General features: G+C 45.1%; 1 protein-coding gene across 3 annotated transcripts in view; it reads left to right on the top strand.

The window, feature by feature from the left end:
• ELAVL2 (ELAV like RNA binding protein 2) overlaps window positions 1–27,465 on the top strand; it is a 346,424-nt gene that overhangs the window by 177,738 nt on the left and 141,221 nt on the right. For all 3 annotated transcript variants that reach the window (XM_082268980.1, XM_082268978.1, XM_082268979.1), the window contains exon 4: window positions 18,674–18,827. In XM_082268980.1, coding sequence (XP_082125106.1) covers window positions 18,674–18,827 — 154 coding nt within the window. The remainder of the gene's footprint in view (window positions 1–18,673; window positions 18,828–27,465) is intronic.

Genomic DNA, 27,465 nt, shown 5'->3' with positions numbered 1-27,465 from the left:
CATTTGCGCGGAATTCCTTTTATATCTGTTGTTTTTTTTACTATAAAGTGCTTTTTTTTTTTTAACCCCCATTATGACAGGTGATAAAAAAAGCATGCTGCTGCTACTAAATGTCTTCTGCTGCCCATACATGTATTGGATTTTTGGACAAAAATATTTGCATCTATATTTGTACAAAAATGATTTGTATATTAGTTGAATGGACGAGTGTTGTTTAAAAATTCCACTTGCTTTTAACATAAAATTTTAAAATAAATAGAACTTCTGAGCAAAAAACACATATACTGTTTGAAGATTCGTTTGAGAAGTTTTCTATTCTGCTCCTTCAAATTTTCCTGTCACTGTGTTTGACAACAAACACAGAATAGACCCCACTAATGGTTAGAAAAATCGGATGAATGTTTTAAAAAAATTTCTAAACAAATTTAGTTTGTGTATGGTTCGCATAAGTGACAGCAGGCGCAGGGAGCTTGTATCAAGCTACCTGCCTATTAAGGGAGTCTATCAAGAATATTGTATACTAATCTGGTCTGAAAATTTGCAAAACAGAGTTTTAGGTCTTAAAAATATTGATCTCGGAGTCTGATATGTACCACATTTAAACCTCTAATACATATATCTGTCTCCGAGTGGATTAAATATCCAACTATATAGCTGGATATTTATATTTACCACTGCATATACATATTCAAGATTATTAACTAAATTATACACCAACTTTTTTTTTTTTTTTTTTGCGGTTTTTATCCGATTAGTCGATTAATCAAAACAATCGGCCAACTAATCGATTATGAAAATAATCATTGCAGCCCTACTGCAATTCTAGCTGCAAGTCTTTTTGGGTATGTCTCTACCAGCTTTGCACATCTAGAGTGAAACTTTTGCCCAAGTCTTGCCAAAGTCTTTTGCGCACTCAACAGGTTTTCTTTTGAGATCGCCCTATATTTGGCTCCATCCATCTTCACATCCACTCTGACCAGCCTGCCTGTCCCTGCTGAAGAAAAGCATCCACACAACTTGATGATACCACCACCATGTTTCACGGTGGGGAGAGTGTGTTCAGGGTGATGTGCAGTGTTGGGTTTCTCCCACACATACAGTTTTGCTTTAGTCCAAAAAGTTGCATTTTGGTCTCCTGACCAGAGCACCTTCTTCCACATGTTTGCTGTGTCCACCACATGGCTTCTTGCAAACTGCAAACACAACTTATTGCTTACTTTTAACAGTGGCTTTCTTCCCACTCTTCCATAATGCCAGAGTAGAGTTCTCGACTAAAAGTTGTCCTGTGGACAGATTCTCCCACCTGAACTGTGGGTCTCTACAGCTCCTCCAGAGTTACCATGGACCTCTTGGCTGCTTCTCTGTTTAAAGTGGTTTTAAACTGCTGGACTTTTTTTTTTTTTTTTTTCCTACCTTGCCAGGTAAAGGCAAAATGTGCTAGTATGCATAGCAAACTTCCCTTAAAACAAATCTGTTCCAGAGCCGCGATATCAGCGCTGAAGGGGGCGCCCATCTTCACCTGTCTTGCTTCCGGGTTCACTGACTCTGGCTCTGTGACTGGCTGGAGCCGCTATGACTTCCACCCCAGGCATGTGCGTAGAAGCCGCCAATTATGGCACAGAGCTCTGAAGTAACGGCATGGGTGGCTGTTCCTTCAGAGCGCACGTGCCATTGATGTCACTGGCTGCATGCACAGTAAATGTCTCAGAAACTGCAGGTTTACGAGATATTTATACTACCTATAGGTAAGCCTTCTAGGGTTACCTGTAGGTAAGTTACTTATAGATGTTTACTTCCTCTTTAATGCTCTCCTTGCCCGGCCTGTCAGTTTAGGTGGACGGCCATGTCCTGGTAGGTTTGCAGTTGTGCCATACTCTTTCCATTCTCGTATGATAGATTAAACAGTGCTCTGTGAGATGTTCAAAGCTTGGGATATTTTTTATAACCTATCCCTGCTTTAAACTTCTCCACAACTTTATCCCTGACCTGTTTGGTGTGTTCCTTGGTCTTCATGATGCTGTTTGTTCACTCAAGTTCTCAAACAAACCTCTTTACAAAACAGCTGTATTTATATTGATATTAAATTGCACACAGGTGGACTCTATTTACTATTTAGGTGACTTCTGAAGGCTATTGGTTCCACTATATTTTAGTTAGGGTTATTAGAATAAAGGAGGTTAAATTGAAATGCACGCCACACTTTTCAGATATTTATTTGTAAAAAAAATTAAAAACCATTTTAGGGCAGGCATCTAACAATTAATTTCATAATAGACTAGTTGGCCGATTGTTTTGATCAGATAACTGTGGTGTATAATTTAGTTAATATGTAACGTTTAAAAAGAAGGCAATTTATTCTTAAATATCTATATGCAGTGTTAAATAGAAAAATCCAACTATATGGTTAGGAAGCAAAATCTCTAATCCACTTTGAGAATAACAGATAGAAGATATATGTATGTATGTATGTATATATTGTATGTGTATGTATATATTATATCCCTTTATCTATATCTACTATTAGAGGTGGTTTTCGACCACAGTGACAGGGAAATTAGAAGCAGCAGAATATAAAACGTCAGACAGTGAGTGTATGTGGTTTTAGTTCAGAAATTACATTTCATTTAAAACTATGCTAAAAGCAAGTGAAATTTTAAACAACATTCATTCAGCGAATGTACAAAGATTTTTTTTTGTATGAATACTCTCATCTGAAAATAGATACGTGTTTGCCCAGCATAAGGCTCGGTTCACACTTATGCAGTCTGCTTTTGATCTGTTTCTGCAGTGCTTTTTGCTGTGCGTTTTTGCACACGCAATCTTGCTGCAATTTGTGTTTGCATCTTTTTTTTTTTCCGGCCAATTAACAAACGCAAATTGCGGCAAAATAACACTACACGCTTTTCTTTAGCTAATCCATTGAAGGCTATTAAACCAAAAAAGTAAAAAAGAGCACAGTTTTGCATTGAAAAAAGTCTTTGACTCTTTCCAAATAGGCAGCGGCTGAAAAAAGCAAAGATGTGAACGTGTCCCATAGGAAACCATGTTAAATGAACTGTAGTACATTTCTGCAAAAAGCACCAAAAAACACATAGGTGTGAACCAAGCAGGCAGTATGACTTCAGGCACAACATACAATTTACAAATCGTACCTGAAGTAGCATCCGATGTTTCTATGGCAGTGTCTCAATAGATACAATTTCAAGTAGTAAGATTTAAGTAGTTCATATATTACTTTTTTAGGACTTCAGCACAATTTCACTGCCAAAGACTATATTGTAGCAGCAGCATGCTTTTTTGTATCCCCTGTCATGGCTTTAAACTAAAATTAGCCCTTTTTAGTACTAAAAGCAGATAATTGCTACTATATGGGGTTTATTTGTACTGTAAGTCCCAGTTCACATTTGTGCGATGCAGAAACGCTGCGAATATACAGCATGTTCCCGCTTCTCATCCTTAGCACAGGCAGTTCACACTGCCATATGCGATACGCAGGGGGGTGTCAATTCAAGGTTGACACCCCCAGTTGAGCTCGCATATCGCAGTGCAATCTGCAAGTTCGCACAGAATCGGATCGCACTAGTGTGAACCACCATGTGATCCGATTCTGCTGCGAATTAAAAAAAGGGTCATGTGCGTGTTTAGTGCGATTGCGGTTCGAATTCAGCCATACAAACTGTATGGCTGAAATTTGCACCGCACAGAGATGGCATGTAATTTAGGAGCAGCGATCTCTGTAATCACACTGTGAACCGGCACTTAACAGTGAAAGTAATAATATAGATTACTTATATCATTAGCACTAAACCCAGAAGTAGGATATATGGGCATTTTAACTAGGAGTCTGACATGAAGTTATATAAAGGGTGGAAGGGAGATCTAAATCTTTTATATTAAAGTAGTACAAAAAGCTTTTTTTCTCTAGCGCTCATCGACAGACGTAGTCCTCGGTGATACACCACCTTCGGGTTATGTTACCTCCGCAGGAGCAGGACTAGACAGGAAATTAAAAAGCTCTGGCCACACCCTAGGGGCAGTCCCAGAGGGTATATCCTCTCTCTCTCTGCCTCAGCAAATCAGTTATTTTCTGTCTAGTTAGGAGTAAGGACCTAGATACCTTGCTGGGATATTAGGTCCTGGCAAGAATTTTTTTCTAAAAGGATTTTTAGACAGCTTTTTTTCTCCAGTGTTCCTGTGAGATCTTCAAGCAAGAAAGCTGAACTGGGCGACGGGCTGGATGTTGAGATCCGGTGGTCACCCCAGTTCAGCCTACGAGCGCGTGCAGGCCATAGCTCCGCGCTGGGTCGGCCGCGACAAAGTCCCATTAAAAGGACTGAACCCGCGAGTTAAACGTCTCGCTGAAACGCCAAAGACCATGAGTCACGGCGTCCGTATCGGTCGACAGCCCTCCCGCCCCGGTGGAGAGGGGTACTGTCAGGAGTTGGTGCCCGCCTGGTTCCGGTATGGTGAGTAGTATGTTCCCCCTTTTTTCCCTGACGGGTTTTGTGGTGAACGCGGGCCCCTCTCTGTATGGTAAGAAAGAGTTCTTTCTATCCTATAACATGTCACAAATCCTCCTACTTTGAGTGTGATTTTATGTGTGCAAAAAGCCAGGAGGCTTGGTTTGGGAGCTAACAATCTATGGTATACATGTTTTAAAGATGTAATCTGTGGCATTCTGGGAATCTTATGGGTTAAGTATAAGCTACCTACCAGTCAGAAGCCACGGACATGTAGACTGCCTTCCAAATCAGATCTCCAGCTATTAGCAGGCCTCCCGAACGGCCATGCGGTCCGCCAGGGCCGGTACCGCCAACCACGCCATATCCCCATGCAGAGAGAGTGTTGTGTGCCCTGCAGCACATCGCTAGTCAGCACAGGCCGCCGCCATTTTGGCGTAGCCTCGTGTCTCCAGCATGGGGGCGGCCATGTTTGAGGTGATCCTACACCTCGTGGAGCTTGGGGGAGGCGCCGGAAGGCGTGCAGAGGGGCGGAGCCGCCTCCCTTCTTCCTGGGCAGCCAGCCAAAAGACTTCCTGTTTGTCAAGACAGCGCTGTAAGCTGTTGCAGTTTAACTCTGAGCATCAAGTGGTGAGCCTGGGGGTCTATCTCTCTCTCTCTCGATCGATAGGGATCCCTAGCAGGTAACACTAAGGGGCTTTTTGTGGCGCTGGGGGTCAGAAAAAAAAAAAAAAAAAAGTTTTTTTCTTTTGAATTATATTATCCAGGAAGTAACTGGAGTTATCATGGACCCTGCCACACATATTCCCCCACCTGTTTCCCTCGAGGGGGCCTCGGGACCCGTCGGTGCACAGAGTATAGAATAATTTACAGCAATTTTGGAGTCTATGGTGGCTCGGGTGGAGGCGGCCTGTCAGGGACGGGGGTCAAGGAAGCGACCCCCGCCTACCCCTATACCATCTGACACCTCTGACTCAGATTCAGAGATGGTCACGGCAGTTGCAGGTTCCTCTGCAAGGGCTGTTATCCCAGGTAAAGCCCCCTCAGACAGTGAGGAGGACGCTTCTTCTCCTGCTATAATTCAGGAAGAAGCATTGGTGGACGCACTAGTTGTGGCAGTGCAAGAAACCTTAAAACTTGAGGCTTTACCGGCAGAGGCAACTGAAACAGAGAGGCCTTTCGGTACTAATAAGCCCATCAAGATGGCGAAGGCTTTTCCGGTACCTAAATGTTTTGGTAATCAGATTAAAGGAGAATGGGAGCATTCTAAACGTACCTTTACTATTTCCAAGCGTATTGCTAGACGCTATCCGTTTGAGGAATCCATCATTAAGAAATGGACGGTACCACCAGTCGTGGATCCGCCTATTTCCAGGCTGAATAAAGCCACGGTTATTCCAGTGGAGGACACTTCGTCCTTTAAGGATCCGGTGGATCGAAAGATAGAAGCAGAGTCCCGCACTATCTTTTCTCTGATAGGGTCAGCATTTAGACCAGTAATTGTTGTTGGTCTAGTTTCCCAGACACTTACGGAATGGGCGAAAATGGTACGCCAAGATCTTAGGGGAAAAGATATTCCCCAGGAGACATCTGATTTGATGGAACAGATCATACAAGGGCTACGGTTTATCTGTGACGCAGCCTTGGACACAACTCCCTTATTAGGGCATGCATCTAAGTTAGCAGTGATCCTCAGACGTGTGCTGTGGTTAAAATGCTGGTCAGCTGACCTAGGTTCCAAAAAGACCTTGACCAATCTCCCTTTTCAGGGGAATCGTCTATTTGGGGCCAACCTAGATGAAATCATTAAGGATGCCACTGGGGGCAAGAGCACTTTCTTGCCACAGGCTGCAAAAGCTAAGGGACCTCGCAACAAGCGAGGACCTTTCTTTACCGCCCATAAAGGGCGCCCGGCTGGTACTAGCGGGAAAGGCAAGACTCCTCCAGGAGGATTCAAGAAGGGCTGGTCGGACAAGCAGAGGACCAACCCAGCCAGACCCGAAGCAAAGGAGTACACAGCCTGAAGGTGCGCCCCCACCCGGTTTCAGGGTGGGGGGACGTTTTCACCGGTATTCAGGACATCAGATCGAGCATCAACCACTACTACCGGTGCGATTCTTCCCTTCCAACATTTAAGTACCACAGGAAGCGGTAGTTACCGTTCCCTGAATAGATCTTTTCCTTTACCCTTTCCTAAGATTAGTCCCGATACCTCCACAGGAATCGGATCTGGTTGACCAGATAGGCCAAGTAGCCTCTAGTCGGGTGACTTCGGTCCCTGAGGTTCAACCAGAAAAGATCACCCTTCCTGATAACTATCGGGTATCTGATAAATGTGTGGAAACAGAAAACGACCAGACTTTCTCGGATGGTCGGGGCCAGATGGCTCTAGGGACGCCTGGTTCAGATCCAATCAGCGCCAGTGGTCCTAGAAATTCTAGGCTGGCCTCCTCAAGCCGGCCTGGCCGACTTGGACATGCTAGTCGCAGACGTTCCGTGGGAACTTCGTCTCAGGGAGTGTCTGTGGTCTCTAGGACCAAGTTACCTTCGTGCTTTACAGTCGCTGGTTTTAATGGCCTGGCCATTGAGACCCAAGTACTGAAGGACAGAGGTTTGTCTACTTCTGTCATTCCTACCCTTATTAAAGCAAGGAAAGCGACTTCCAGCAAAGTCTATTATCACACATGGAAGACTTATATTGCGTGGTGCGAATCTTTAGGATTTCCTCCACGTACCTATTCGGTGTCTCGAATATTGGCCTTTTTGCAACAAGGGGTTGAGCAGAAGCTAGCCTTGAGCACCATCAAGGGTCAAGTTTCAGCATTAGCAATCTTCTTTCAGAAGCCGTTAGCTACCAAATCCTTGGTGCGGAATTTCATCCAGGGGGTGCGGCACCTGGCTCCTCCAGTCCGCGCGCCCTTACCGCCCTGGGATCTTAATTTGGTTTTGTCGGTTCTACAGAAACCTCCTTTTGAAAACATCAGGGAGATTCCCTTGCTTACTTTATCCCAGAAGGTGGCCTTCTTGGTGGCTATTACTTCTGCTCGCAGGGTGTCAGAACTGGCTGCATTATCATGCCAGTCCCCATACCTAGTGATTCATAGGGATAAGGTAGTACTTCATCCTAAGCCATCTTTTCTTCCTAAGGTGGTTTCAGATTTTCATCTGAATGAAGATATTGTACTACCTTCCTTGTGTCCTCAGCCCAAGCATCATCGGGAACATGCGTGGCATTCCTTAGATGTGGTTCGGGCAATCAGGGTATACCTGAAAGCTACGGAATCATTCCGTAAGACGGATTCACTTTTTGTGATCACGGATGGCCCCAGAAAGGGTTTGACTGCATCTGCCGCAACCATTGCCAAATGGATTAGACAGACGGTGGTACAGGCTTATTCTATTAAGGGTCAGAGTCCTCCGTTCCCTGTTAGGGCGCACTCCACTCGAGCGCTCAGTACTTCCTGGGCCTTTCGCCATCAGGCGTCAGTGGTCCAGGTATGTAAGGCGGCCACCTGGTCGTCGGTACATACCTTTACAAAATTCTATAAAATTGATGTGACGGCATCGGCGGATGCCTCATTTGGCCGCAAGGTTTTGCAGGCCGCAATTTGAGGAGACCGGTGGTCTACCTCGAGGGTTTTTTTCTGTTTGAAAATTTTTTTTTTGAGTCTCATCATTAAGGATGAGCATTGTAAACTTCTAGTTGGCACCGGTTGGGCTTTCTAGATTGGGATTTGATTTCCATTTTCCCACCCCTCAGTTGTGATACTGCTCTGGGACGTCCCGAAGGTGGTGTATCACCGAGGACTACGTCTGTCGATGAGCGCTAGAGAAAAATGGATTTTTGTAAAATCTTACCGTAAAATCCTTTTCTCTTAGCTCATCGACAGACGTAGTCCCCGCCCCTCTGTTTTGGAGTTGGGTTGGGTTAAATTCTCTAAGCACTGCTTTTTCACATAACTGATTTGCTGAGGCAGAGAGAGAGAGGATATACCCTCTGGGACTGCCCCTAGGGTGTGGCCAGAGCTTTTTAATTTCCTGTCTAGTCCTGCTCCTGCGGAGGTAACATAACCCGAAGGTGGTGTATCACCGAGGACTACGTCTGTCGATGAGCTAAGAGAAAAGGATTTTACGGTAAGATTTTACAAAAATCCATTTTTTTTCCCATGGATATGATCATTTTAAATATAATGCACAATATTGGTAAAAGTTTACTTTAAATATATTTGTAATGCCTTACATTACCTCCAGTCTATCTCTGGGCTCAGATGCTGATCCTCCCTGCACAGTGTCTCTAAAGTGATTTTATTATTATTTATTTATTTTTTTTTAAACAGACATTTTCTACTTACTTGCTCTGTAAGCGCCGGTTCACACTGCAGCGACGCTACTTCGCACCGCGACCTCGGAGCGGCCGCCACAGACTTCATAACATTGAAGTCTATGGCGGTCGCCTCCGGGTCGCCCCAAAGAAGCTCCGGACCCTTTTTCTAGGTCGGAGCGACTTGTGTCGCTCCTATTAGAACGGGTCCGCAGCTTCCCTATGGGAGGCGACCTGTGAGGTCGCCTCACAGGTCGCCCTAGTGTGAAGCGGCACTAATGGTTTTGCAAAGAGCAGCCCTGATTCACCTCTTCTGGGGTCCCCCACCGATGCTTGTGGTTTCCCATGCCTTTAGAGTGCCCCAATAGCAAGCTGCAAAGTATAGTATAGTGCCCCCCTATAGCAAGGTAAACCACTCCCTTCCTGCCCAGGACTACATGAGGCATTGCTCCTCTTACATTCACAAGTGCTCAGGCACTTACTGATCTATATGGACAGTGTACTGAGCTGTGTGTGTGCTGCCTGTGTCTTCTGACATGTATGGATGGTGTACTGAGCTGTATGTGTGCTTCACTGTATTTCCTGATATGTAAAGACATAATGCATTCTGTATGCAGGCCAAGTAATCGACTGACCAACGAATCAATTATGAAGATAAACTGCTCAAAAAAAATTAAGGAACACTTTTTAATCAGTACAGCATCAAGTCAAGTAAACTCCTGGGATATTGATATGGTCAGTTAAGTAGCAGAGGGGGTTGTTAAGTTTCAGCTGCTTTGGTGTTAATTTAATAGGTGTACTTGATGGGCAAAAATTAGTCTACCTCCAAAACAGGAATAGTTTTACAAGTGGAGGCACTAACATTTTTTTTACCCTACTCTTTTCTGACTATTTTTCGCTAGTTTTGCATTTGGCTAGGGTCAGTGTCACTACTGGTAGCATGAGGGGATACCTGGACCCTATAGAGGCTGCACAGGCAGGCCAACTCCTCCAGGATGGCACATCAATACGTGCCATTGCCAGAAGGTTTGCTGTGTCTCCCAGCACAGTCTCTAGAGCATGGAGGGGATTCCAGAAGACAGGCAGTTACTCTAGGAGAGCTGGACAGGGCCGTAGAAGGTCCTTAGCCCATCAGTGGGACCGGTATCTGCTCCTTTGGACAAGGAGGAACAGGATGAGCATTGCCAGAGCCCTACAAAATGACCTCCAGCTGGCCACTGGTGTGAATGTATCTGACCAAACAGAAACAGACTTCATGAGGGTGGCCTGAGGGCTCGACGTCCTCTATTGGGCCCTGTGCTTACTGCTCGAAACCGCGGAGCTTGACTGGCATTCTCCATTGAACAATATAATTGGCAGGTCCACCACTGGCACCCTGTGCTTATCACAGATGAGAGCAGGTTCACCCTGAGCACATGTGACAGACGTGAAGGGTCTGGAGATGCCGTGTAGAATGTTATGCTGCCTGTAACATCGTTCAGCATCACCAGTTTGGTATATCCATGGATGGAAGCACAGACCTTTACTGCCTAGACAATGGCACCCTGAATGCCATTAGGTATCGGGATGAAATCGTTGGACCCAATGTCAGGCCCTATGCTGGTGCAGTGGGTCCTGGTTCCTCCTGGTGCCCAACAATGCCCGGCCTCATGCGGCAAAGTGTATTCAGCCAGTTCCTTGAAGATGAAGGAATTTATACCATTTAATGGCCCCCACGCTTGCCTGACCTAAATCCACTAGAACACCTCTGGGATATTGTTTCAGTCCATTTGACACCGCCAGGTTGCACCTCAGTCTGTTCAGGAGCTCAGTGATGCCCTGGTACAGATCTGGGAGGAAATGCCCCAGAACACCATCTGTCTCAGGAGCATGCCCTAATGTTGTCAGGAATGCTTGCAAGCACGTTGGGGCCATACAAACTACTGAGTACCATTTTGAGTTGCTGCAATGAAATTTCATCAAAATGGACTAGCCTGCTGCATCATTTTTTCACTTTGATGTTCGGGGGTGTCTGAATTCAGCCCTCTGTCGGTTGATAATTTTAATTTCCATCAAATGATGTGGCATCCTTTCCTTCCGAACACATTACCCAGTCCACATCAGTATAGATAACCAGCATAAGATATTTCCCCAATGAGATCTGATGTATTTTCAAAGTGTTCCTTTAATTTTTTTGAGCAGTGTAGTTGAAAAATATTGATTAGTTGTTGATTTGACAAGGTGTGGAAAAGTTCAAGGTGTATAAAGGCACTTTACCTCAATCTGTTTTCTCAATCAGAATATTGTCCTCGGGACACTGATCAGAGTGCTTCGCCCGCAGTGGGTGCAATCATGGGAGGCCATCATATGATGGACTTCCAGGATTAGCCAGCTGCCCTGTAACCGTCATTTGGCTGTAGCGCTGTCAGCAAGTTGATAAAGAAATGTACTTGCTTTTCTTTGTGACATATCTCCTTTGAATTTTAACAATGGATTCACCATGTCAATTTTGTAATTTGTTGTGGTTTATTACTTTCATCTGTAGGCACCGTTTGAATGAAGATCTATTGTTTGCCTGTTCAGATAGGTCTGTTTACATGAAGAGTAGTTATTTAATATAACTCGATTTGAAATTTGTACGGTGCCTCATTTTTGTGGATGCTTCCCTCTTTGTTTTTAAAGTTGCTCTAGAGGGAAAACTTTTTTTACTTTTGTGCATTCCCTGCTTTGAGGCAAAAAATGTTTTAGTATTTGTATTGCCGCCTTACTCCCTAAATGGTTACTGGAGTCCTTGCTCAATTCAGTGCTCTGCCTGTATGTAGTGAGACTCCACTCTTTTAGGACGAAGGCAGCAGCAGAAGCCATTGGCTCTTGCTGCTGTCAATCAAATCCTGAGAGCACGGAGCGGGGCAAAGCTGCGCTGTCTATAGAAGCACACAGTATGGCTCAGGAGTGTGTCCGCATGTGCCACCATAGGAAGCAGATTCCTACGGTGTAACATGGTGAAGAGGAGCCTAAAGTGCCAGTGGGGAACCCCAGGAGAGGAGGATCATGACTGCTCTGTCCAATACCATTGCACATATCAGCTAAATAACCTGTAATTATTTTACTAACAAAATTAAGATTTACAATCCCTTTTAAGTGTATTGTAAAATGTTGTACACATTTTAAAGTATTCAAATGTTATCAATTTTATATACAGTGCCTTGCGAATGTTTTCGGCCCCCTTGAACTTTGCGACCTTTTGCCACATTTCAGGCTTCAAACATAAAGATATAAAACTGTAATTTTTTGTGAGGAATCAACAAGTGGGACACAATCATGAAGTGGAACGAAATTTATTGGATATTTCAAACTTTTTTAACAAATAAACTGAAAATTTGGGCGTGCAAAATTATTCAGCCCCCTTAAGTTAATACTTTGTAGCGCCACCTTTTGCTGCGATTACAGCTGTAAGTCGCTTAGGGTATGTCTCTATCAGTTTTGCACATCGAGAGACTGAAATTTTTGCCCATTCCTCCTTGCAAAACTGCTCAAGCTCAGTGAGGTTGGATGGAGAGCAAGGCACTGTATTAGCGGTTTCAGGAATAAACTATACAAAACAAGTGTAAAGGATTTATCAAGACTGTTCCATCCTTTGCATATGTGTTGAGTGTTAGGCCCCTTTCACACAGGTGGACGGTTCAGATCCGCCTGTTTGTTTTTTTGGCGGATCCGAACGGTCCCCCCCATGCATCTCTATGGGGCATCGGATGTCAGCGGAGACATGTCCGCTGACACCCGATCCGATCCGTCAAATCTGGACGAATGGAAACACTATTTCTCTTACGTCCTCTGACAGTCGCCGCCCACTCATACAGTCTTCACCAATGGGTATTGACCTCTTATCCACAGGAGCAAGCTAGGCATAAGACTTGTTAAAAACAAAGCAATTTACATACACACCTACAGGGGGCTGTCCCACTGGTCCAATACCCCCAGCTAGCCTCATTCCCAATTCAGTTTGTCTTCTGCCTAGATAGGAGTAAGATAGGATTTCCCTGTGCTGGGGCTACATGTCTCAGCCTTTCTTCTGTTTTATTACTTTTATTTTCTGCAAAAGTGTTTTCTTTGCACTACTAGCTTTTTATTTGTCCTGCGCTTAGTTAGTCGGATCTTCGGAAGACTACAGCGTTTGCGGAGCTGGGAATCGGACTGGTCATCCTGGTACTCCAGGACAGAGGATCTTATGGAATCCCAGCCCGCCATCGAGTGCTTAGTGGGCTATGCGTGCGCCCTTGCCTAGCAAACGACCTGCCCCTGTCCTCAGGGGCAAAAGCCTGCTGGGATGCCTCAACATGCGGTTTTGACCGTGCGACGCATCCTATATGGCCCACGCCGTATGGAGCAGTAAGTAACCTCTGTGTCGGGCCTCTGTTTGGGGATGACAGTCTGCATGTGTCTGCTCTCCCCTCATGTCTGCGTCCGGGGCTCGCATCCCTCCCGGTCCCTGCGGGGGCTTCTAGGCGCAGGTAGATTTGCATTTCCAAAAAAGATAGGTGAATCATTAGTAGTAATATGGATCACATAGGTCCTACATGTTTCGCCGAGGTATAGACTAGGGATGCACCGAAATGAAAATTTTGGGCCAAAACCGAAAATGCAGGATACCCTTGGCCGAAAACCGAAACCGAAAATTACTTTTTCCCCAAAAAAAATTTAAAATGGATAGAACAGGGGCATACACCAAAAACAGGTAGTGACGTACACCTGTCGCTGCCACCCTGTCACAGTATATGTACTGTGATGGGTTGGCAAGAGGTTAATTTAATTACCAATGGTAATTGTATTGTGAAGCATGAGGGGTTAATGTATTGTCACTGCTGGTCATTCATCTATTAGTGACCGACCAGTGGCAGTTAATTAACCCCTTTGTGCTGCATTAGTGCAACCAGTATCAGTGTTAATTAACACTGGTTGCACTGATACTGGTTGCACTAATGCAGCACAAAGGGGTTAATTACCTGCCACTGGTCGGTCACTAATAGATGAGTGACCAGCAGTGACAATACATTAACCCCTCATGCTTCATAATACAATTACCATTGGTAAGCTGCCCCAGCTCCCCCCCCCCCCCCCCACTGCCTCAGCGTCGTCCTCCTCGAGTGTCCTTCATTCAAAAGTCCCGCCTCTGGCCGGCGGCACCGCCTCTCAATGACGTCCCTACTACGATCTGTGCATTAATGAATGGACATACCAGGCGGGAGGGCGGGGCGGGCGGCCGCTATAGATACTAGAACTATGTGATCCATCCCTGTCAGCTCAGCACGACTATGTGTGAATGAGAACAGAACTGACCTGAAACCGGGCGGGGCGGGCAGGGGGAGCGGCCGCTATTAGCTGTAACTATGTGAGAGCTTCACTTCCCTGTCAGCGGAGATACATGCCTGTCAGGGAAGTGAAGCGCTCACATAGTTACAGCTAATAGCGGCCGCTCCCCCCGCCCGGTGTCAGGTCAGTTCTGTTCTCGTTCACACATAGTCGCGCTGAGCTGACAGGAAGGATCACGTAGCTCTATCTATAGTGGCCGCTCGCCCCGCCCCCCGCCTGGTATGTCCATTCATTAATGCACAGATCGTAGTAGGGACGTCATTGAGAGGCGGACGGCTGGCCAGAGGCGGGACTTTTAAAACCTGCCCTGCGCTCCTTCCCCACAGCGGCCATATTTATTTTCGGCAATGTTAACCCATTATCGGCCGATAATTTCGGTGGCTGAAATTTCGGTGCATCCCTAGTATAGACCCTCAAAGTTTGGCTTCTTCAGGGAACAGAAATATGTAATCCTTCTACTGATTCTAAACGATAAGACATATCATATATTAATCACTTTACCACCGGAGCATTTTGCTGTCTTACGTCTGGGCCACTTTTTGCGATTCGGCGCTGTGCGACTTTAACTGACAATTGCGCGGTCAAAATTTATGTCCTTTTTTTCCCACAAACAGAGCTTTCTTTTGGTGGTATTTGATCACCTGTGCGATTTTTACTTTTTGCGCTATAAACAAAAAAAGAGCGTTTATTTTGAAAAAATAACTTTTTCACATTTTTTTATATGAAATTCCCCCCCAAAAAAATGTAAAAATCTAATTTTTTTAAAATTTTTGGCCAAATTGTTTTCTGCTACCTATGTTTGGTAAAAAAAATCGCAATAAGCGTATTTTGATTGGTTTGCGCAAAAGTTATTGCATTTACTAACTAAGGGAAAGATTTCTGTCATTTTTGGTGTTTTTTTTTTTTTAACGCGTAATGGCGGCGATCTGCTATTTTTTTTTTTTGCGGGACTGCGACATTGCAGCGGACAGATCGGACCCTTGACTGACATTTTTGACACTTTTGGGGGTACCAGTGACATTACTGAAGTAATCAGTGCTATATATATGCACGGTTACTGTAAAAATGACACTGGCAGTGAAGGGGTTAATTTATGCCTGGTGCTTACTGACGTGTGGGGGAGGAGGTGACTTTGTTAGACAGGGACAGATCGGATGTCCAGCTATGCTGAACACTCCGATCTGTCAGTCCCTGTCACTTAGGAGATCCGCCCGCTCTGTTTACACAGGCGGGCGGATCTCCTCACTCGATTCCCCGACGATCGGGGCAGAGCAGCGGCGATCGCCGCTGCTCCTCCCCTGGCCCGACTCCCGCTGTGAATGAAAACAGCAGGAGCGCGCCTCCGGCGGCGCGCGAGCGCCGCCTACAGGGGGAGGAGTCCAGCGACGTAGGTCTACGTCGCTGGACGGGATCATGCCACTTTGCCGCAGTACGCTCAATGTGAGCGGTGGGCAAGTGGTTAAATAAGCATGAAGATGTCATAGGAGCCATATATATACATAGATGCTAACGTATATGTCTAGCATAGTAAAAATTACCCCCTATAAAAATACAACATGTTCATGTAGCACAGGGCTTATCATTTTGTTCTAAACAAAGGATAACAACTGTTTGAAATGACAACCATCCATGATGCAAGGCAAAGCACAGTAATGACATGGCAATGGTCAGGAGGGAACTGATCCTGAGCCGGTAACTCCCCAGGAAGGTGAGTACTGGACTGGACCCACGTCAAGGGCAGAGATGCAATGACCAGGGGGAGAGAAAAAGGAATAAATCCAATTTATTTCTTAGGGAGATAGGTAGGTATGCAAGGACCAAAAAAAAAGGAAACAAGGTAGAGAACATAACTGTAAACCTACTAAGACATGGCCGTCCACCTAAACTGACAGGCCAGGCAAGGTGAGTATTAATCAGAGAAGCAACCAAGAGGCCCATGGTAACTCTGGGGTAGCTGCAGAGATCCACAGCTCAGATGGGAGAATCTGTCCAAAGGACTACTATTGCGCACTCCAGAAATCTGGCCTTTATGGAATTGGCAAAAAGAAAGCCATAAGTTGTCCTGTTTGCAGTTTGCGATAAGCTTTTGGTGGACACAGCAAACGTGGGGAAGAAGGTGCTCTGGTCAGATGAGGCCTAAAAGCAAAATGCTATGTGTGGCGGAAAACTTACTGCACATCATCTTGGACACACCTTTCCCACTGTGAAACATGGTGGTGGCAGTATCAAGTTGTGGGAATGCTGGTAAGAGTTGATGGGAAGATAGATGGAGCCAAATACTGTACAGGGCAATCTTCGAAGAAAACCTGTTATTCTGCAAAAGACTTGACTGGGGCAGAGGTTCACCTTCCAGCAGGACAACAACCCTAAACATACAGCCAAAGCTACAATGGAATGGTTTCGATCAAAGCATATTCATGTATTAGAATTAGTGATCGACCGATATCGGTTTTTCGTTGCAGATACCGATATTTTGGCCAAATGCATATCGGTATTGGTCGATATTTTTGTACATTAAAAAACATTTTTTTTTTTTTTTTTACAGGTACTTTTGTGGAGGGATCTGGGGGTCTAAAAGACCCCAAACCCCTCCTCTGCACTTAAAAGTTTTCAAAACGCCAAGTTTGGCTGTTTTGTATGCTTTCATTTTTTTTAATCTGGTGCCAGACAGTACCTGGAAGTGATGTCACTCATGACCTCACTTCCGGGTTTTTGCATGGAGACCCGATCAGAGCCTAATATGGCTTTGATTGGGTCTTCGGCAGCCTTGCAGGCTGGTTGCCCCTGTCTCCAGTCCCAGGTGAGCCGGGGGGGGGGGGGGGGAACGTCCCCTCCTGCTCCTTGTAGTGACAGCCGAGCGGCTTCTCAGCCGCATCGGTTGTCAATACAAGACAGCCGACCGTCGGCTATGGACGCCGGTACCGGGGTGATGCCTCTAGCTGCAGGCATCACTCCGGTACAAGCACTTTCCCTAAATATCAGCACCCTCCAGGGCCCATTCCGATATATCATGGAAAGTGCATATTGGTCCTCGATATATCGGCTTTGCCGATAGTCAGGCGATCCCTAATTAGAATGGGCCAGTCAAAGTCCAGACCTAAATCTATTGAGAATCTGTGGCAAGACTTGAAAAATTGCTTTTCACAAACACTCTTTATCTAATCTGACAGAGCTTGAGCTATTTTGCAAAGAAGAATGGGCAAATTTTTCACTTTAGATATGCAAAGCTGGTAGAAACCAGCCCAAAGATACTTGCAGCTGTAATTGCAGCGTAAGTTGGTTCTACAAAGTATGACTGGGGGTATGCACGCCACACTTCTTTTTACATTTATTTGTAGAAAAAAATTGAAAACCATTTTTTAATTTTGCTTCAACTTCAGTTATGTGCCACTTTGTGTTGGTCTATCACATAAAATCCAAATAAAATATACATTTTTCGGTTGTAACATGACAAAATGTGGAAAATTTCAAGGGGTATGAATTCTTTTAAGCAATTGTATATACTCCTGATCTCTGAATATCATCTTAGGGATAACTTTAACCACTTGAAGACTAGGCCTATTTCTGACATTTGTTGCTAAAGTTAAATCAGGATGTTTTGCTAGAAAATGTATTCGAACCCCCAAACAATATATATATATATATAGTATTTTATTTTAATGGTAACCATTTGAGAGTTAGAGAAGGTCTTTTGCTAGATCTATTGCTCTCCCTCAATTTGCAGTGATACCTCACGTGTAATTTAAACACTGTTTACATTTGCGGGCGCCACATATGTAAGCCTTTTCTTTGGTGTGCGGGGACAGGGGCACTTTTACACTGTCCCTTAAATAAATCTGAACACTTTTATTTTATTGCGGTCACAAGCAATGAACACATCCCCTTTTGACAGTAATAGGCAGTGACACGTACTCTTTACAGAGGGATCTGGGATCTAAGACCCCAAACCACTCCTGCACGTCAGTTATTCAAAATGTCAAAATCTTCATTTTTTTAATAATTTGGATTTTTAAAATCTGCGCTGTTGGCTGCCGAGTCAACTGGAAGTGACGACGTGATGTTGCTTTCGGGTTACTACATTGGAGACTGAAGCTAATGTCCCCTCCCGCTGCTTGTGAGAATGGCCGAGCGGCTGCTTGGTCACCTCGGTTATCACATGAGCTGCAAGCATCACCCCGGTACAAACACTTCCTCAAAAAGACGTACAGGTACGTGACTTTGCAGGAAGTGGTTAAACCATATTCCAATTTAAGATCTATAAAGCCACCAAAACCTTTGCAATCCTGGAGCAGATGAAGTGTAATGGAAACATTTCAAAGCAAGGTCGTAAAGTAGAATTTCAGCTTAAACCTAACCATGTGACCAGAGCGTGCTAATAATAGGTACATCTTTTATTACAGGTTAGTTAGCATAGGTGTTGTGGGGGGGGGGGGGGATTTGCTTCCTAATTTGTACTTCCCCTGTCCTTGTTGGGCCTAAATTATTAAAATTTTGGGCTCATTCTGGATTTTAGCTCAAATTAATCTTGGTGTTTAAATTTTAGGTGTCCTATGCTCGCCCAAGTTCAGCTTCCATTCGAGATGCAAACCTGTATGTCAGTGGACTTCCAAAAACAATGACCCAAAAAGAATTGGAACAGATGTTTTCCCAGTATGGCCGCATTATTACATCCCGCATTTTAGTTGACCAAGTAACTGGTAAGTGTTCTGTAGCTGATTTTTTTTTTTTTTTTTTTTTCATACGGTTTGCTTAAAATTTTATCTTTACAGCACTCCTGTCAGATACAGCAATCTTGCCTCCAGAACATGTTAAAGGTGGTGAATTCAATTTTCTGCTGGAATTGTTCATGAATATGCATGTACAAAAATAGATTGTTAAATAGTCAGCTACTGAGTCATTTCCACCCTGAAGGTGCAGGTTCGGAAGCTTTTTCATGGTTTGTAATAAATTTACAGCTGCTATAATCTTCATTTTCAAGCTGCTGCATAGAAATGGTCCCACTGCTCCTTCTAAAATGCTAATAAAAATCCTTTTCCTTTATCAAAAGTGAAATTTTATGCAAAAATGCACAGCAGACTCTTTAGGGCAAAGATTAGACACAAGGCCCAAGCTGGTAATTGGTAGTAGGAAGGTTAGAGGCTACTTGATTAAACATTGGGTGTGCTAAGAATCGTGTAGGCCTTTAAGCTCTTCTTTAGAACATTGTAAGTTGGCATATATTTTAAGTGTGATCATGTTAAAACATATTTACAGTGCAAAGGCTTGGGTGTAACGGGAAATGCTTTTAAAATGCCATTAATGGTTTTTGAATGATAAACGTGATAGAAAGTGTAGTTAACAGAAAAAAAAAGCAGCAGTTTTCCTAGGAACTTTTCCTTAGTTCCCATTTGTGCTGTCATGGGGTTTTCAGGGCCTCTAACTGACCTTGGCTGTCTTTCTACAAGTTCTCGCAGACTGGTTTAATGCTGATGATCAGGGTTTTGTAGGGGGCCCATACAAAATTGCAGAATTTCTTGTTGATCATGCTTTGATTTGGAAGGTGGGGTTGTGTGTGAAGGGAGTCATTGTCATACTACAGAATAAGGTTCGGTAGTAATCAGGCACTTACTGGTACTTTATGATTAACAGCGAGGATGCCACCACTCTGCTACTCTGGACTGTATCGGGTGTACTAGGGTCCCAGTGGAAATGACAAGCAGTGTTTGTTCTCAACCTAGCCCATTTGGACTTGAACAGAAAAAATCTTGGCTGGTTGAAAATTTACTAGACTTCTCTTTAATAGGGTTATGTTTTATTCCCTCTACACAGCTGCTTCTGTTAATCAGTTGGGCTCAACTTACACATTGTCATGTTTTTATGTATTGGGCCCCTTTCACACATACGTTTGTCCGTTTTTCATCCATCTGTTGACGGATGAAAAACGGACATCAGTGCATCTCTATGTAAAAACGGATGACAACGTATGATCATCCGTTAACATCAGTTTTCATCTGCTTCCGTCAATGTCTGTTTTTTGGAACGGATGAATGCCCTATTTTTCATCCATCAAAAAACTAATCGGATGAAAAACAGATGTAAACGGACAAACGGTCCGTTTTTCATCCGTTTTTGCATTGGTAGTGGATGTAAGAAAAACGTATGAAAAACTGATACATTTTGACGTGACTGAACTGATGAACTGAACGGGACCATATGTGTGAAAGGGGCCTTAAGGTCCCATTCAGATCAATGCCATCTGTTGCAGTGTCGGGAAATGTACATTAATGCATCCTGTCTAGACAGCTCATTTATTTATTTAAATTGACAACTAATGAACCAAAAATCAGGCATGCACATTTTTTTCTGATGCTGCGCACCACATTACTGATGCTTTTGTACTGTGCTGCAGTACAAGTACGTTTTGGTTCCATTTGAATGAATGTCACTGTAGTGCACTAACACGTTTATGGGTTGTTATGGTGATGCTCTATAACACTTTTGTGTGGCTGTGTCCAAAGGCTGTTGCATAGTTCATCATTGGTGCCTCCATATCCCCATGCCACTATCTTCTCCTCTGATATCAGGAGGCTGTTTTTTTTTTTTTTTTTTTTTCTTCCAGATTCTTTAAGCCAAGCCTCTTGATAGGCAGCAGCATGTGCTCAGTGTGGCAGATCTTGACCAGAAGCCTTCTGGGATATGTGATGTCTGTATCCCAAAAGGCTTCTGGCAGGCGAATACATTTTTCCTGTCCCAAGTGATTTCACTTTAGTGATTTCTCACTATGGGTTCGTCTCCCACTCACTTCATCTGTCAATCATATAATGTTTTTGTCCTTTCTGTACAGAGCACCCTGTGGCTTGTTCCACTGTTTCTCATTGGATTAGGCAGGTTATGCCAAAATCCTATCATTGAAGGGCCAGGTTTCCCCTTTTCATTTTAAGGCTCACTCATCTTAGTAAATGCCTCTTGAAAATTTTCAGCACCAGGCATCTGTTTCTCTAATTAGCAAGGCCAACCCCTGGTCCTCGGTTCACACGTTTGTGGTCATTCATGCCTCTGCTGATGCCAGCTTCAGCCATTGGCTCTGGCTGCTGTCAATCACAGCCAGTGAACCAATGAGGGGGGGGGGGGGCGGGGCTGAGCCTGGGGCCTTTGTGTCTGAATGGACACAGAGTAGCGGCTCTGCAGCGCACCTTCTTGAGTGCCCCTATTGCTAGCTGCTTTCCCTGGGGGCACTTGACAGAAGGGAGAGGCCAGAAGCGGCAGCGGGGACTTGAGAAGAGGAGGATCGGGGCTAGTCTGTGCAAAACCGCTGCACAGAGTATGACATGTTGGTTTAAAAAAATAAATGTTGCATTTTCTCACTTAAAAGACTGTGCGTGATCAGAATCCATACTGTGCATGGTCGATCAGAATCAAACTGTGCATGATCCGAATCCATCCATCTTCCCATCAATTTTAACCATCTTCCCTGTCCCTGCTGAAGAAAAGCAGGCCCAAACCATGATGCTGCCACCACCATGTTTAACGGTGGGAATGGTGTGTTCAGGGTGATGAGCTTTTACGCCAAACCTAACACAGGTGGTTTCTGCCTTTCATCTGAATGAAGGCGCATAGTCCTCCCTTTGCTCTGTCTGAACCCTTCCCATCCGAAGGACATTGCCTTGGATTACTTGGATGTGGTTCGGGCGATACGGGTGTATCTTGAGGTTACTGAGTCCTTTCGGGAGTCGGACTCTGTTTGTGAATACAAATGGACCCCCAGAAAGGTTGGACTGCGTCTACGTCGGCCATTTCCAGATGGGTCGGACGGTGGTGAAGGCGTATTCTCTTAAGGGCAAGGTTCCACTTTTCCCTGTCGCTGCTAACTCAATGAGTGCGTTGAGTGCCTCCTGGGCCTTCCGCCGTCAAACGCCGGTGCTGCAGGTTTGTACAGCAGCCACCTGGTTGTCGTGCACACATTCAGCATACTTTGTAGAGTGGATGTGCTGGCATTTGCAGATGCGTCTTTTGGCCGCAAGGTTTTGCGGGCCGCCGTGTAAGGAGTGATCTCCTTTTTATCCTCCTTTTTTATGGTTTTGTTACATTTGAGCCGCAGTTGTTTCTTGTTGGGCTCCATGTTTTAATGTTGGCTAGGTTAGCCGTGGGAATTGCATTCCATTAGGTTTGTCCTTTTCCCACCCCTCAGCGGTTACTGCTTTTGGACCTCCCAATCGTCTAAGATTTAAAGCAGCAGCTACGTCCGTCAGTGGACGAAAGAGAAAATGGGATTTTTGTACTTACTGTAAAATCCTTTTCTCTGAGTCCACCAACGGACGCAGCTCCCTCCCCTCTTTTTTTTTTATATATATTTTCTTTAGGTTTTTGGTTATTTTCCACTGCTTGCAACTAACTGGTAATGCAGCCATGAGGCCGAGGGTAATAGCCTGGGGGTACGCCCACTGGGCGTGTTAAAGCCTTTGGCTCTGCCTGGTCACTCCTGGTGGGAGGAGCTATAACCCAATCGTCTAAGATTTAAGACAGCAGCTATGTCCGTCATTGGACTCAGAGAAAAGGATTTTACGGTAAGTACAAAAATCCCATTTTCTCGTTCGTCCACCAACGGACGTAGCTGCTGCTTTAAATCATAGATGTATGGTAATAAGCCCCTCCCACTAGAAGTGACCAAGTAGAGCCAAAGGCTTTGACATGCCCAGGGGGGCGGGGTCCCTGGGTTATTACCCCTGGCCTCACCATTGCATCTTCAGTTTTTATCTGCCTGGTTTTAGCAGTGGCCAAACAGCTGCCTGCTGGAACCTTTTTGTCCTAGCTCTGTTTTAAACGTCTTAAAGGGAACCTTTTTTATTTTTTGTTGCTGCTGACTCCAGTTCATATGGAATGCCGGCTGGGTTTCAGACTGCCTATATGAAAGCCTTACGGTCTCCCAGTTTGTGCCAGCGAGCGCTTGCAGGCCCTAGCTCCGCGCTGGGTCTCCATAGCGACTTTAGTCCAAAGGACGGGGACTGGCCTGTGGGTGTAACACCCTGCCGAGACGCACGCACCTTGCATGCCGGCGTCGCAGCTTGGCCGACAGCACCCTCACTGCGGTGCAGAGGATGTCAGGATGGACGCCCACCCTCTGCAGCATGATCCGCTATGTACAGTCCCCCTGTCTGGTTAGCGGGCCTGAGCCGGATGTGGGCTCCTCCATAGGTGAGAAGGACCCTCGAGTACCCATACCTCCTATCACCCTCCAACTATGAGGGGTAACCTGGGACCTTCCCCTCCTATCCTGACCTCTCCCTTCCCTGGGCTCGGGACACTTTGTGGGGGGTCCCCTATGTAAGCCACCTCAGGTGCTATACCGTAGTGGGGGGGAGGCCTCGGAGGGGGGGTGCATGGTTGCGCCTCATACCGCCACCTTGGGGGGGGGGGTTCATCCGCCGGGATAACCCCCCCCCAGGCCTGTTACTAGGTTAGGCCTCACTAGGCCCGAGATCACATGCTCACTGTTCTTCATGTGGTAACTACTCTAGAGGAGTTTAATTACCCTGGCCTTCACCCTTTCATCTTCAGAGGGGTTTCAGGCCTTTAGGGGACTTAGGATTATCCCCCGGAGTAGCGCTGCGTGCATTGCGATTGCCTCTTAAAGGCGCAGTGCACGCCATTAGCCTTGGACTTGCTGGGACCTGTTGTGCCTTTGTAAGGCCATTGCTCCTGTTTTCAGGAGAAGCTTCGGTTTAACCCCTTGCGGTGCAGGTTCCGGTGTTTCCCCCTTTCCCTGTCTGCTGTGCAATCTTTCTTTTTGGCCATATCTCTAACATGGATTGCCCACGTTTGTCTGCGACCCCCGATGTATCGTTTGGGCCCGCTTCTAATACTGTTGATGTGACTTTATTGTCTGTGATGCATGAAATTTCCAGAAAAATGGACAAAGTTATTGCGGCAGCATTTACTAAGAAACGCCCTCACCTGTCTCATCTCAGACCTCAGATTCTAAGGCCGATATGGTAGCCGGCGACGCAGGCGGCCCCCTTTTTTGAGGTTGCGTTCCCGCATTCAGGCTTTTCTGACGCGGAAGAGGATATCTCCACACCCACCTTGGCACAGGAAAAGGCGCTGGTAGATCTTAAATATCCTCAGTGAGGGACACCCTAAAAATAACGAATGCGATTTCTTAATCGCAAGGAGCCTCTGTATCCTTTGGATCCCCCAGGGCAAAGAAATCGGCCAAGGTTTTCCCTTGTCCCGATGTCTTGTCCGCCTTAGTGGAGGAACAATGGCGCGACCTAATCGCACACTTGCAAATTCCCAAACGTTTGGCTAGACGCTACCGGTTTGAGGAAGAGATCTTACGCAAATGGACGACCCCCCCCCCCCCCCCATTCAGGTGGACCCCCAGATTAGGCGGAATTCACAAGGCCGCGGTTTTACTTCCCTGATACAGTTGACAGAGGTATTGAGGTCTTATCCTAACACCTGTATACGGTAGTGGGATCTATTCTCGGGCCTGCCCTGACTACCATTCTTGTCTCTTAAGCTAGGTTTGCATGGGTAAAGGCTCTGAGCGAGGCACTGATGGTAACCCCGTTACCGTCATCTGCCCTGGAACTCGCTGACCAATTATCGCGCACTCTGCAATTTGTATGCTATGCTAAACTGGATGTTCTTCCGCTCGCGGCCAGAGCGTCAGTGGTAAGTGTGCTCATCAGACGTGCGATCTGGCTAAAGTCCTGGTCGGCCGACCAGGCTTCTAAGAAGCGTTTAGCAGATCATCCCTTTCAGGGTGATCGCCTATTTGGTTCCTCCGATGACTTGATCAAGACGGTCACTGGGGGAAGGAGCACACTCCTTCCTCACTCAACTAAGGGTAGGGGTAAGTCTCCCTCGCGTAAGTGAGGTCCTTCCTTACAGCCTAGAAGCATTTTTTTTTTTTTCGTGCGACCGTGTCGCAGAAAACCGAACCGACTTCGGGCGGACAAAGATCCGGGAAACGGTGGGCTGGTAAGCCGAAATCCTCTGCCACCAGCACCTCCAAGCAGACCGCTTGTGCGTGAAGGGGCACCCCCACCCACTTCTTCTGGATCCTTGAACCTCACTGTTGCACGAGGTGGGTCCACGAGGTAATTCAGTCCGGGTACAAGATAGTTTTGTTCCCGTCTGCCAGATAGATTTTTTTTCCCTCCAAGCTTCAGCTGTCCCCAGACCGCCTTGCGGGGCTGCAGGAAACGATTCGGGATATGCTGTCACAAGGCGTGATTGTACCAGTTCTTCATCAGGAACGCTTGAGGGTTGTATTCGAACCTGTTTACCCTTCCACGGAAGGAGGGCAAATTGTGTCCAATCTTGGACCTCAAAACATTGTATATCACTAAAGTTCCACTAAAGGATTATGAATATCCAGATTCTTCCATAATCCCCTCCATGCATTCTAAGACAAAAAGGGGGCAATCAGTACAAGCCACACCTAAATTGAAATCATCAAATCTTCAACTAAAAAACGGACCACAATGAAGAAAGAGAAAAGAAACCATAAAAGAACGGATATCGTATGCCACTTGCATAAGGCAAAAAAAATCCCATACACCTATTCATAAGTGTGTCACAAACTCTAAGTTTAAACCTTTTGGTATCCTCGTTTGCAATCGAAGTATCCAGAAGACCTTTCTTCTACACATTTTTTTTTTTTTTTTTTTTTTTGGAGGGTAACATTTTGTATTGATATCACACCGACCTGAATATACAGTAAGTCATAGCAGAAGATATAAAAGGTAACCGTAAAATGCCAAGATAAGAGGTTGTTAAAAGTTTAGAAAGACTTATAAATGGCTTCATAAGAAATCCTGCAGCCCTATGGACATTTGTTGATTATTAAACTGCAGATGAGCAGCCTAAAAGCACCAGGATGATTTGAGGTTATACATTTTGGGGCTGCTTATCAGATGATGTCGATATTTTGTAGCGATTCCTGTGTGAAAGCCTCCTAAATCCAAGTATTGAGCAGCCATCTGCAGAGAACCATCACCATCTTGCCGGTATGGCTCTAAAGTCCCACTACTGAGAAGAACCAAAATTTAGTAAAGCCAAAAAGCATGAGGATAGAAATAGATGTCAGGTAATTCAGCACTGGAACAGATGGGAAGATATGAAACATTAAAATCAGAAGCAGAGTTTGTATTAAGGTAAAAGAAATCATAGAACAGTCTATAATGCAATATTTTATGCACAAGGTGTCTTCCTCAGTATCTTCCAGAATAAAAGTTGTCAGGCTGAGGGGCCTACTGCACAATATAACAAGAATGAATGCTGTGCCTTCTATATGAGAAGAACCAGCTATTTGGTAATCCATACTTCTATTAACCGGCATCCTACTAAATATACATAAGAGTAATAAAATAAAAAACATGCACAAGACCTTCTGAAAAATACATATCTCTGTTCTTCAGCTTCTCCACAATATAATGGGCATGTTATATAAAGTGTATTTATCCATTTTCACAGCTTGCTTTCAAAGAATAAACACACCCAATTCATTAATAAATAATGGTGAGATTCTATCCAGTGTTCTATCTTAGTTGGACTAGCACAGTGTGACCCATCCGTCTGGAATGATATCCAAGAATATGAAGCAAATGGTATTTCAGCTTGTAGTTGTTTGCTTGAAGGCGCTCCAGGAGCTGGTCAGCCGTGATAAACCAATAAGAATTGATTCTGTAAATCATTCTTGAAAGAAATCCCAGCTGGCTGGCTGGAGCCAGAACATGTAGATGTAAATGGGCTATCGAGCAGAAAGGAGGCCAATGGAAGCCTAACCTTATATCCTCCAAATCTTTGACATGATTTTTCTGTAGCACATTCTTCCCAATTTCTATCATATTCTTGACTAGTGGTACATGTTCATTGGTTAGGGTTTTGCAGTTCCCTATATGCTTCTTGGGTACCACTAGAAAATGATGTGGTGCTCCAGGTCTTATGTCTCTAAAGCAGGCCATATCCTCATCAGAATGCAGTAGCTCGGAGCCGCCATCCTGGTTGTTGGAAATCCTGCAGAAGATACACCTGCTGTCATAGCGGTCGGGGCTCTGCTCCTCGCCCTCCGCTGACATGCTCTACACAACATTTTTAAGTTGTCCCCTCCGCTACATGGGGTCTTTACCTGTTCAATAACTTGTACCCTGACTAATGAAAGGTCATCTGCATGTGTCGGATTAAAATGTCGGGCTACATTGGTTGATTTTTTTTGCTTCTGATATCACTTAAATGCTGAAACCGTTCCTGAGTTTACGCGTGGTTCTACCCACATACTGAATAGAGCAAGCCCCGCACGTAATCAAATAAATTGCATAACTCGTATTGCAATTAAAAACCCGTTCAGTC

This window comes from Pelophylax lessonae, assembly GCF_965119305.1.
Source record: "Pelophylax lessonae genome assembly, chromosome: 1".
Lineage (NCBI taxonomy): Eukaryota > Metazoa > Chordata > Amphibia > Anura > Ranidae > Pelophylax > Pelophylax lessonae.
This window is presented reverse-complemented; position numbering and strand designations above follow the sequence as displayed.